At 42.2% G+C, this 12,428-nt stretch overlaps 1 protein-coding gene across 6 annotated transcripts in view; it reads right to left on the bottom strand.

The window, feature by feature from the left end:
* The window catches only part of LOC120830992 (uncharacterized), a 30,443-nt gene that overhangs the window by 1,074 nt on the left and 16,941 nt on the right, over nt 1–12,428 (bottom strand). The window contains exons 9-18 of one of the 6 annotated variants that reach the window (XM_040196072.2): nt 8,716–12,285; nt 6,719–6,810; nt 5,943–6,164; nt 5,658–5,837; nt 5,120–5,219; nt 4,687–4,818; nt 3,721–3,807; nt 3,274–3,372; nt 1,829–1,870; nt 488–520 (exon numbers count right to left, since the gene is read on the bottom strand). In XM_040196072.2, coding sequence (XP_040052006.2) covers nt 488–520; nt 1,829–1,870; nt 3,274–3,372; nt 3,721–3,807; nt 4,687–4,818; nt 5,120–5,219; nt 5,658–5,837; nt 5,943–6,164; nt 6,719–6,810; nt 8,716–12,285 — 4,557 coding nt within the window. The remainder of the gene's footprint in view (nt 1–487; nt 521–1,828; nt 1,871–3,273; nt 3,373–3,720; nt 3,808–4,686; nt 4,819–5,119; nt 5,220–5,657; nt 5,838–5,942; nt 6,165–6,718; nt 6,811–8,715; nt 12,286–12,428) is intronic. The other 5 variants (XM_040196073.2, XM_040196076.2, XM_040196077.2 and 2 more) reach the window with 5 other exon arrangements.

The following is a 12,428-nucleotide window of genomic DNA, read 5'->3' as shown; positions in this document are numbered from 1 at the left end:
ACAAATATTAGATCATAATATTCATGCCTCTGTCTTTAGCAGATTTCAGGACCGTAATGAAAATGGGACATGCAATACACCTATTGACATTCAATACATACTGTTGACTGCAGCAGTTTAATGTCAATGTAATGAGAGTTTCTCTTGCAAATCAGTGCTTGTGTGCAGTTACGTCCTAACTAATCAGTACGTTAGAACAACCCCCCTCTGTTCAGTTAGCTGGATATAATATTAGGCCTGTCAGGTTATTCTGCAATGGAAAGATGCAGGAATGCAAACATCTACAGGACATTTTTAACATTTTACAACACTATTGGAAAAACTAATTTAGACATTTGCCAAAGCATTTATGTGCAAAGTCTAATTATCTGTGAAAGGTCAGAGTGCTGCTTGTTTTGGCCAATGCTGTTTTCAAAATACTATTGAATATTGGGGAAAGTGTATGTAAAAATTACTAGCTGACAGAGAACAATGTCCCTCTACTTACTGAACTGAAGAATCTTGCAATTCTGTATCCAATCTGGTGTAGCATTGTGTTAGAGGGTAGAGAGCAAAGGTTGGTTAGGGAGGTAAACATGAGACAGAGGACGACGATATTGTCAGTAAGCATGCAGTTAATGGGGATTAGCAGCCTGAAATGTCCACACAGTCATAAGTGGATGTATAGAAGGAAAGGGAAATAAGCATTAGTGCTCTAAAGGGTGTGTTCAAGGTCAATGGAGTGAGCCATAGGTGCACTGCATCATTTCTCAAAAACTAACTGGTCTATAGAGCTCACATTTCAGTCGGTTTAACACTCAAGGTCAGTAGTATGTATACTCAAAACATGGCTAAGATAATGGATAGGGTTAATAGATATAGCTGAATAGAAAGTAATCATGGAAACATCAAATCATGTGGCATATTTTGGGGGGGATTTCTATTTTCTACAGAGACTGCGGTAGTTTGTTTAAATTCCCCTGACAAGTAGCTTGTAAAAATGTTCATAACAAAGAAGTGCAACATTGTAAAAGAGGGCAGCTACGGCTTACCCAACTCGTTTTAGATATTTCTACAACTTGGTCATGCCTTAAAGACACAAGTAATATTTCTAATGGTACTATACGTTGTTGGTATCAACAGATACAGTGCGGAGAACAAGTATTTGATACACTGCTGGGACCACAGTCTCAAAGAAAACCATTAGTAACACGTGACGGCGTCATGGATTAAAATCCTTCAGAGCACGCAAGCTCAATGTCAAGGCCCGTCTTTACCAATGGCCAGCTGGATGATACAGGAAACGTAAGATGTCTGTATTTGCAAACAAAGGTTTCTGTACCAAATATTAAGTTCGGCTTTTCCGATTAATTAACTGCAAATAAAAAAAAAATCATTTTTTGGGATTTGGATTTTCTGGATTTGTTTTAGATTCCGTCACTCAGTACCAGTATCTCAGTATAATACAAATTACAGACTCCTACATGCTTTGTAAGTGGGAAAATCTGCAAAATCGTCAGTGTATCAAATACTGGTTCTTCCCACTGTACATGAGAAAGCCGGCCTACTATAAATTGCAATTAAATCCCATTACAAACCATCAGACCTGCCTAACTTGGGGAGCACAGTTGTTAATTAGATTTTTACAAAATAGGACAGATGAGAGGTGAAATTAACCACTTCCCAGACTGAGATACGTAAAACATTCAATATGTGTCTCTTTTTATGTTGGATAAGAAGAAAGCCAAAGATCAATGCAGAGTCAATCCCAACACGAGAGAGTTTAAAATAGTGTTGATTTTCAGGGAGACTGATTAACTGATTAATACAGGCAGGTTAGATGATTTACCTCAAACATGCAAATTTGTGTATACCCCTCTCCTCGTCATACCTTGGGGCAGAGTGAGAGATCTTTTAGTCAACAAACAGCTGCTGGCTACAAACTACTCTATGTATTTGACAAACAGCTTTGTGTTATTATTTTCCCCTTGTGTGGAGGCAAAAAGTGGTGTGTGTGTGTGTGTGTGTATATATGTGTACACATACATAAATACATACATATATGTATATATATATATATATATAGATGCACACTACTCAAGAAAACACAAAACACACCAGATCTCAATGTGAATTATCTTGGATATCTATACTGACAGACAGTTTAATGTCAGGAACCAAAGGATCCCACATCTTTTGATGGAAATAAAATATTACTACAGATGGCTTAATTTCATAGACACTCTATGGCAGACTCGTCCATTCTGCCAAAATTAAATTTCTGCACCTCAAAATGCTTCTCAATTCCTTCATCCTCCAGCTACTGCCTGCATACTCTTGCCACGTCTTGCCACGTGTTGTGCATCAGGAGGAACCCAGGACCTACTGCACCAGCGATGGGGGTGACCATGGGTTCAAGGATTTCATCCCGATACCTAATGGCAGTAAGACTGCCGTTCTCTAGCCTATAAAGGTCTGTGCGTCCCACCGTGGATGCGTCTCCCCTCTCTCCATCGCTGACACACCATCAAAGCGGTCATGCTGAACAATGTTGCAGGCAGCGTAGCATTCTCCTTGGCTTCTCCGGACAATTTCACATCTATCACAGGTGCTCATGGTGAACCTGCTCTCATCTGTGAAAAGTACAGGGCACCAGTGCCAATTCTGGCGTTATATAGCAAATGCCAATCGAGCTCCACGGTGCTGGGCAGTGAGCAGAGGACAAACCGCAGGATGTTGCGCCCTGAGGCCACCCTCATAAAATGATCTGTTTCTGTTTTTTGGGCAGAGACGTTCACACCAGTGGCCTGCTGGAGGTCATTCTGTAGGGCTCGGGCAGTGCTCAACCTGTTCCTCCTCGCACAAAGCAGCAGATATCGGTCCTCCTGATGGATTGAGGACCTTCTACGGCCCTGCCCAACGCTCCTCGAATCTCCTCCATGTTCTGGAGATTGTGCTGGGAAACATCAAATCTCCTTGCAACGGCACGTATGATTGTGAATGATCTGTGCAAATTCTGTAGGGCTAAGGAATGGCCTCATGATCCCAGTGACTAGCTAAAGCCAAACCAGTCAAGAGAGCAGACCTGACCAGATCCATATCAAGTGTATATCAAGTGTCAATTGAAATAATGCTGTACCCTAATAAAAGATTATTCCTTTGTTTTTTTCACCACCATGTTAAATTCCTTGTATGTTTAAAGTGTATTTTGGGAATAAATGTTCCTGATTCCTGATTTGTGATTCCTTGAGCAGTGTATAGTCATGTGTTACACATTAAATCAAGCTGACTCACTTTACAATGCTGGTGGGAATGTGCACAAACTCCATTGGGATGGTTTCTCCAAGCTCCTGCAGGCTGTTCACATACTTGATCTTACTACAGAACTTTGAGCTGTAGAAAACAGAAGTGATTAAGTTTTATTAGAGTGATGTGTACTTGACATATGTGCTCCAGCCGACTAGCCGACTGTAAAGTTTTATTTTGATTTGTAGTGGTGTCAAGTTCAAATATATATATATATATATATATATAAATATATGCCCATATATGGGGATAGCGAAAAGTGTATCTGGGAAACTGGGATACTGTTGTTAGAACATACTGGTGGAGTGCATGGATACAGTTATTAGTGGCATTAAGATTGCATGTTTGCATTTACTGAAATTAAAACCTGTCATGTGCTGTACATCCCTTCCTGTGTGCATCATCTAAATACTACAGTAAGTACAGAAAGGATACCTTATGAAGGGTCTGGTGATTCCTAGCAAAGTCCGTATGAACCAGGACGGATGGACAATGATGAACAGCTTAAGATTTTTCTTCAGTCTGTGGAGCAAGATGAGAGGCAGAAGTGGTGAAAAACAATTTATAACAACTTCCTTTACAACGTATTACTTATTAACTTATCAAGTTAATTACTAAATATTATTACAGTTTAGAATATGAGTAGAAAGACTGATTGGACATGGACATGGTTTTTCACTGCAAAGTTGCTACACTACTTTCTATTAGCAATCCCACAATACAATGTGCTGATTTTCTAGATCTGCCAAAATTGTCATCATCAGGAATGACTCAAAATAATGGTTCATGAGGTTCCATAAATCTTAATTTACTCACTTGTGAATAAAGTGAAAGTCCTATAGGGTGTGAATGAGTGAACCAGGCAGAGACTATTGAGACAGCATATAGTGACATCATGGGAGAAAGTTAAAACTAAAGTCGTCACAATTTTTTTGTTGAGCATTGGTGCATTTGTTTATTCAAGTCAGATAGATGGCAACATATCACAGATATGCCTCCAACTGGACTACCTATGAACCTCAAACAAGAAGGAACACTACTTATGTCCAAAAGATGACTTATGGCTTCAGGTCTAACTATTTCTTGCATCACCGTGAAGTCTTATTGAATAAACGCAATTGAGTCGGCGTGCATACTTCTATTGGTATGAACTCCTTTATTCATATGAATACATCTTTCTAAAATGCATCATTACTGATGCATTAAACAATAAACCTAGTAACTATGATATGATAGCTATATGATACATAAGCCAAACCATGGCCCAATGTTATGAGATCTCGGTAAGAAAAAAACCATTACTACTATCGCGATTAGAGACAGGGACTTTTACAAGGAATCCAAACATTGTGGAGAGAGCCAATCTGTTAGTTTTCAGTTTTGTTTATCAGTGAATATTACCTTCTGTCTATCATTTGGTAGCATTTTTTCATCCAGGTAAAGCCGGGCATCCTCCTACGAGGTGTGGCGCCATTCAGGTAAACAATCATGTAGTCTTCTGCCACCATCAATTCCAGCGTACTTATCACATATCTAAACAGGAGGAAAAAACTGCTATGTAGACATAATCTGAAACAGCCCAACGCTTACATGCACCAAAAAGGTCTGTCTACATGGGGTGTGGAGGAACGTGACTGGCTTGACCTCAACCCCGGTTGACACATTTGGGATAAATTTTAACAAAAAAAGTCAGCCGGGCCTTATTCAGGATAATAGCAGCCTGGATCCACACTCTTCTTCAATGGGAAGGTCGCTAATGCAGCATATTAATGAAAGCCTATGGTCCTGGTCTATTTACATGTCCACAGATATTTGATAATGTAGCTTTACTCACAGAAAAAGGTTTTCCATTACATAATTGTAATTGTCACAGTTGCTGTCTGGTAGAAAGCATGCTGCAAACACGACGATGGCATTCTGTTCAGCGTAATAACCTGAAAACATAAACACAAAGAAACACAGTTGTTTCACTTCCACTGCATATGCACACACCTGTGCTTTTGTTTTCTCACAATCATTTCAAATTGCCAACAATCCACCTTCACCTACTGCAAAAATATATAAAATGAGGAAGTGCAGGGCGGAGCTTAAGTTTCCAAAGAAAAATATTTGGGAATAAGAGAGTGAACAAGTCAAGTTAACATTGGGTTGGATTTGACTCATTGTAAGTTCATTGTTTCATTTGTGTAACGGGGGAGAAAAGACAGTAGGCGTGACAACGCAATGACAATTTGAAACAGGACAAAAAGCAGATGGTTAATGCAACAAATAAACAAGGAATATCAAGAACGAGCAGATAACAAAATGATTAATAGTAATAAACCATACAGGAGAAACAGGTGTGTATGGATACATCCTTTGTATCTGCCTACCTCCATGAGAAATGACCCTTTTGTAGGACTCAATGCACTTCATGTCAATGCGATGCTCCTGCTCTCCAATCACCACACTTCTCCACAGCTTGTCTTCTCTGCTCTCCTCAGCTGCGGTGTGTCCTGCGATGGCATCCTCTACTGCTGCTCCTTCTCCTAGATGAGACTTTTCTGACTTCCCTGTTTGGGCCATAAAGATTTTACAAGACAACATAACAACACAGCTACAAACAGCTATAACATTTTGTTCACAATGTTCGCATTCACTGCAAGTGTGTGTCTGACCGTGTTCGTTGAACTCCAACAAATCTGCCTCGTCAGGTGTGTCTAGCTCATCTACGCTGACATCCAGGTCATCCCCAGTATCCAACGCCTCATCCTCTGTGTCCGGGGCATCTTCTGAGATGAGAGACCCCTCGCTGCGGTCCAGTGACACATTCATTGGGGGAGCTGTCAACTTTCTCCTATGGTTGGATCCGCCTGACAGATCCGCAGAAGATGGTGGGTCTGGTCAAAGAGAGACGGTTTCATTGTTTTTATGGGTACATCTCCCGTGTTGGGCAGGTCTAGAAAATGTTACTAATAATACGGTCAATAATTTAAAGGGTGTTAAAAATTTCAGTTTTCTTAAATCCTCAAGTGATTTTCACTTGAGGATCTACTGAACATGGACAAACATTATTTTACCTTAATTTTACGTTTTTTGTTTGGCAGCTGCTGCTGCCAGTCATTTGATTTTACATGATTTGAATGTAGTTTAAGAAAACAAATACTCTAATAATTACAGTATTTCTCATGTAAAAAAATAAGAAAAAAAAGTAGCTTGTCATTATTAGCATAATACCTACATTTACAGTTGGACTGTTCATTTACATATAATATCTTTATTTTTACAAAGTTTTGTACATAATGTAAAAAAACAGAAAAACTACTGTAAAAATGTTGTTATTTTCCGTAAAATTAGTTTGTTTTTTTACAGTGTAGGCTTAACTCGTAAGAATTATTTGACTGCTAAAATCCCTCAAACCCACACCATTGAATACCGTCTTTTTTATATTTACCTTCTATGTTATACATCTTCTCTGCAGCTTCCTCACTGGAGGGAATCTTCATCATCATCCTTGCTGCACGTTCTTCCTGTTGGGAATGTCTACTTAGAGGCACAGAAACACAATAATGAGAAACAACATAAATCATCATCGCTATTGCCATGGCAACCATAGGCAAAACTACGCATAGTATTGGGCCAAACAGGCCAAAGACGACCATCTACAAAGAAAAAATAATCAAACTTTTTCCATGACATAGAAAAAGAAAGTGTTTTAAATCTGTTCATTTGACTTTGTGGATAAAAGATTACGGAAGCAGACGTACGGAGAGCAACTCACTGCTTCGTTCCCAGGCTCCACGTGTGGGCTGAGGAAACAATACTGAGCAGTGTTGCTCCCGCCCCCCCACCAAAGCCCCTCTAACCGCCTCTGATTAACATGAGGGCTGCTAACAATAGAGGGAAGCATTACCGAGAAACCGGCACACGTGATTACAGAAACAAAGACGGTCACATGTTTTTTTTTTGTTTTTCTTTTAAGAACAAATCTCTTTCTGAGGACACCCACCTTACCCTCACCCTCTTGTTGACCCTCGCAGACAGACTGAACCACATTAACCCAATGAAGTCACCAATTGGTTATGAAAAGGTCTGCTGTGTATGCATGCAAACACACAGAGTGAAAGAGAGGGGAGTGTTGGGCATCCCAAAGAGGGGGGAGGTCATCAGAATTACAAAGTGGGGCTAAACAAGTATGCCTATGATGCCGCTGCTGAACATTTACGTTGCAGTGTATATGTTATACAGTAAATACACACTTATATAAAAACACTGGTCACCAATTCCAAAACTTTTGATTGAGACAAAATACTCATCTTGGATAAGAGAAAAGAGAATAGACTGGACTGGTGGTACTGACAAGGTGGTCGACTCGTTGTACTCGGTTAGGGTTAGGGTTAGGGTTACAACGCGGCTAACAAGCGACATTGACACAACGTGTTTTGGTACGTAACACTGAATGGAAACGGAAAGTTTGTTTAAATGAAAACTAAACAAGCTTCCTTTCAATACATTAAAAAAAACACAGAATTACTACTGCTTCACTTACAGTATATTTAAACCATCATAAAAAAAACAATAAAGACTAAAAATATAATTATATACTTTTCGCAAATGTCAATTTGAAGCTACCTGGCCAAACTTTTATTGTCTGATGTATCAGATATTATCTCTGCACACACTTACACACAAGCTTGCACGCATTCACACACACCCACACCTTGTGAGAGAGCTAGGAGCTGTTTCCATTAGCTGTGGTGGGGCTCCAGCTCTAATGAGGCAGGTAATGCATATTTAATGAGGCGTAAACAGATTTATAAACCTAAACACACAGGACCGCAGATCAAAGCTTGCTACCAAACAGATGAAATACACATACAAATGTTGTCTCTTTCTCTCACACACACCTACACACCCCCACACCCCCAGACACACACACAAGCACACACACATGCTGCTCATGAGACTCAATTACTCAGGTGGGCTTCTTTTTCTAAATTTCAAGCCTGTTTGACGATGATAATATTCCTCTGGCATAAAGACTGAAAACAGAAAATGACGGGATGGTGAGGGGAAGCGTGTTTGGTTCATGCATATGCATGCGTGTTCAGAGGAGGCTGGTCCATAGAGGCAGAAGAAGTTGTCCTGCTCTATTTTTGAGAGGCAATAGGTGGATCAGAATACAATTATCTGGTTGAATTAAACCATAAAACAAAATATGTACACACATGTTTCATCAACTGTTTTAGCCAGCTGCTTGTGTTAGCCGATGCAACAATTAACTGGAAGGACATCTCAGGAATGAAGTAGAGTAAAGTTGTTCATGTTTTTATTTCTTACATTTTGGGTTACCAAACTTTTAAGATTAGTACATTGTCTAATAACTGCAAATGTGACAGAAGTAAAATTGCAAATGAGCGTAAGATACAAGATTTGAGGAGCATTGATTACCTTAAGAGGGTTGAATAGCTGTCTTGTGAAGATTCATGGTCTCCAATCTGTTGTTCAGTCGACCATTTATCATAACCAGCAGTCATTATAGGTTGTCCATAACAGTAATCCACTGTATTCTGTAAGTATCCATCCCACTTTGGCTCAAGTATTTGTAAATGCAAATCCTGTTGTTGAAATGAAGAATCTTCTATCAGCTGCTCAGTGAAACTTAGCAGATCAGAGGATCCTAACGGTTGCCTTTCTTCTCTATCGCTTTGTATCTCTGAAGTCCATTTTGAATGGGAAATACGCTCTGAATCAGATCCCTCTTCATGCTCTTCCTCATCGTTCTTTTCTTCCATCAAATCTCCAGAAAATGGTAATCCCAGTTCTCTGTCAGCAAAAATAACAGAATTACTTAATGGGGTGCCAATGAAGGAGCTTGTGTGGGAGACTGAGCTGTGGGTAAGTTGAGGTGACTGCGGTTCAGGTGATTGCGGTTCAGATGTTATCGGCGCGTCCTGACTCGTTAACTGAACCTCCCAAACTTGAAAGTCACCCAAAGACGGAGGTGCCGAGGGCGATTGCCCACCCTCATCTGAATCTTCCATCGAGATTTGTGAATGGACATAAACCTCCTCTCTGGTTTTCAGGAAATGATCTGACGGATATCTTAAGGATGGAGACACACTTCTGGCCACAATTTTTGATTCATCCTCAAGGTTTACTTCTTTTACCTGAGTTTGACTGCAACCCGGGCTCGAATCTGACTGTTGAAAAGTTTCGTAGTTATTTTGTGATTGGTAATGAGCACATGAAACAGCTTGACTGTGCTCTGTAACTTTGCTTACACTGTCAGAACTTCTGATGATTTCGTTCCGCGTTCTTTCTGTGTTCCCCTGGCGCTCTCCATCTTCCACCCGAGCCTGGCTTTGCAGCACTGTGGCAGCGTAGGAAAGCATGCTAAACGTCTCCATGGACTTTCTTGCAGCTTTTGAATGCCTGTCAGGCTGTTTCGGCCTACCGTGCCACTCCCTGTCAGTTTCTTTTACTGTGCCAGACACAATGATGTAATCCATTTCTAGGCCTGATGATGAATCTCCATCAGAATTGGACCTGAGTTCGTCTCGACTAGCTGGATGAAGGCTGTCGGGGCTATACTTCAGCGTGTCTCTATCCCCTCCGGAGCTGGAGTTGAGAGACATTGTTTCTGAGGTTTTACACGGCTCTTTTCTACTTCTCTCATCGTCCGGACCACCGTGGCTTTCAGGAACAGGCACGTCTTCATTGTGGGCCATTGTCGACGACAGGACAGGCTTATTGGAGACAGGATCACCCCACTCAATGAGGCTTGGGGATAAAGATTGGTCCGGCTGGATTTCAGCTTCACCAGCTTCTCGTAGACTTGAAGAGCAATGATGGGCTGAAGTGGTCCGAGTGACAGTAGAGTTGTCCACCAGAACAAATGGTGAATGATCACTGAGTTGCTCTATCCAATCAGCTTCCTCTGAATGTTTGTTATCGTAATTGCTCTCAATTGAACATACCCCACTGCTGACCATGTGACCCAGCTCACTACTTCCATCAAATAGGAAGATCTGGTTGGTTGGCTGTTCTTTATCTTTGTCTTCAGTCTTTCCCAGAGGATCATCCTTCTGGTATTGATTGTGACCCTTGTCTATCTGAGTTGGTTTTGTCACAGCGAAAAAAGGGCTATACTGCTCCTCTAGCTGTAACATGTCTGCTACCGGGCTTGCATACGTCTCAGGGGACGATGTCAGGCTCCAAGTACCAGCTCCTACATTGTCATATTCTGAAGTAGAGGCGACCATGCCGGGAACCGGTAGGCCCCCCATGTCAGCGCCCTGGTAAGGGGAGTTCACCTCTTCTAAGTGGTCGGATACCAAGTTCTGCAAGACAGACTGTTGGCCTTGAAAACACTGTATGTCGTTGTCACCCGTTTCTTCACCATGTGTTCCTCCCTCTGCCGCCTCTATGACTATTCTCACGTTGTGTTCATAACCTCCCCACCCTGCTGCTGGAGGCGTCTCCTCTCCTCCGGGCTGCTCTTCCTCTACCTGTTTGCTTGCATGTGTCTCAAGAGAATCACTTACGTCCATTGATCCCATTTGACTGAGCTCTTTTCCGTTTTCAGGTCTTTCGGGGCTTGTTATTGTGGAGGAGCTGTCTTCCTGTATGGTGGTGTTCCACATCACCATTCCACCATCAGGTAATTCTTGCGGACTTTCCACAGATGCTCCAGCCTCAACATCGAGGTTCATCCCACAGAAAGACCCCGAGGTTCCAGACAAGTTGTCGGGGGTTGTGAGAGGTGATAGACTGTCATCTCGGATTGTCATGTTCCACATATCTAGCGATTCGGGGTAAGATGTGGTGGTTCCGCTATCTGATTTGAGAAATCCCTTCTGAGCCGAGTACGTCCAGAAGTCGAGGAGCTCCATTTGTCCATCTGCTTTTTTCCCATCTCCTCCTTCATCCTCTTCTTTCGATGTGTCTGGCGTTAAAGTGTTTATGATTGCTCTCTTCCTCGACAACGAGGACTCCTTGATTCTAGCCTTAGACTTTCCAGTTACTTCCTCCTCTGGTGGTGTCAATTGCAAATAAGCCAAAGTAGCGGGGTTCCATTGATCCTTACATATTGAGTCTGGGTTCCAGGTGTCATATGATTTAGTTTGCTCAGTGATCAGACTAAGCTGGGGCTCTAGGATCTTTGCCCTCTGGTGGACATTCTCTGACTTTAAGAGTTCTTCTCTGCTTTCTTGCTGTGTAATATGATAATGAGACTCTTGCCCTCTGACCTGCTCCACTACATTCCCAGGACTCTCAGATTCCCTGGTCCTATTCCAGCAGTTATTATCACTTGACGACGATGCTCCTTGTGTGTCAAAGCCGAGTTCATCCCAGGTCTCTGACAGCGATGATGAAACACTGTCCTTGTGCTGCAGGCCGTTGATCCTCTCAACCACATCTTCTGGAAAGAACCTGGCCCCGCAACTGCTGGGTGGGCGACTACCTACCACACTGTTGACTGGGGTCGGAGGAACCACTGTTTCAATCATGTCATTCACATGCCGTTGGTCAATTAGAGAATTGCTGCTGTCGAGCATGCCGAGTGAATTGGGAGTAGAGAAATCTAGCAAGCTCAGCTCCCGAAGTTCCGATAAGCCAGAGCTTCCTGCTTGTCTTTCTTCTTCATCTCCTCCTACTCCAGAAATGACAAACCCCCCTCTTGCCGTCATAGAGTGATCACTGCTATGCAGTGGGTCAAAACTAAAAAGGTCAAAGTTGTCACTCTTATTTCTGCCAGAGCATGTCTTCCCCCTCTCAGGTGGAGCGGGAGGGGAGAGGGAGGTCAATCCAAGAGGAGAGGGGTTTCTCAGGAAGGCTCCAGCCGGCCCTCCTCCCGCGATGACGTCGCCAACTGAGCTGTCATCACTGAGAAACACCGAACTCTCCTTGGAGGAGCGGTCGCTGCGGATGGTGGTCAGACCACTATCGGGGCTCACGAGCTCCCCACAGGTACCAACTCCTGCACCTCTGGTGCCTTCTTCACCGTTTGCCACCACCCTGTACACAGAGATAAAACACAACCGTTAATGTCTTGTGTCAATCTGAGAGTCGATAAACGTGCCTAAATGATAATTCACGCCAGAGCTCAAGTTTTATCAACTTTCACTGACACTGTTGAAACCTAATAAAAGGGATGTATT

Source organism: Gasterosteus aculeatus, chromosome 13, assembly GCF_964276395.1.
Source record: "Gasterosteus aculeatus chromosome 13, fGasAcu3.hap1.1, whole genome shotgun sequence".
Taxonomy (NCBI): Eukaryota; Metazoa; Chordata; class Actinopteri; order Perciformes; family Gasterosteidae; genus Gasterosteus; species Gasterosteus aculeatus.
Note: the sequence above shows the minus strand (reverse complement) of the source record. Positions and strands in the feature narration are given on the sequence as shown.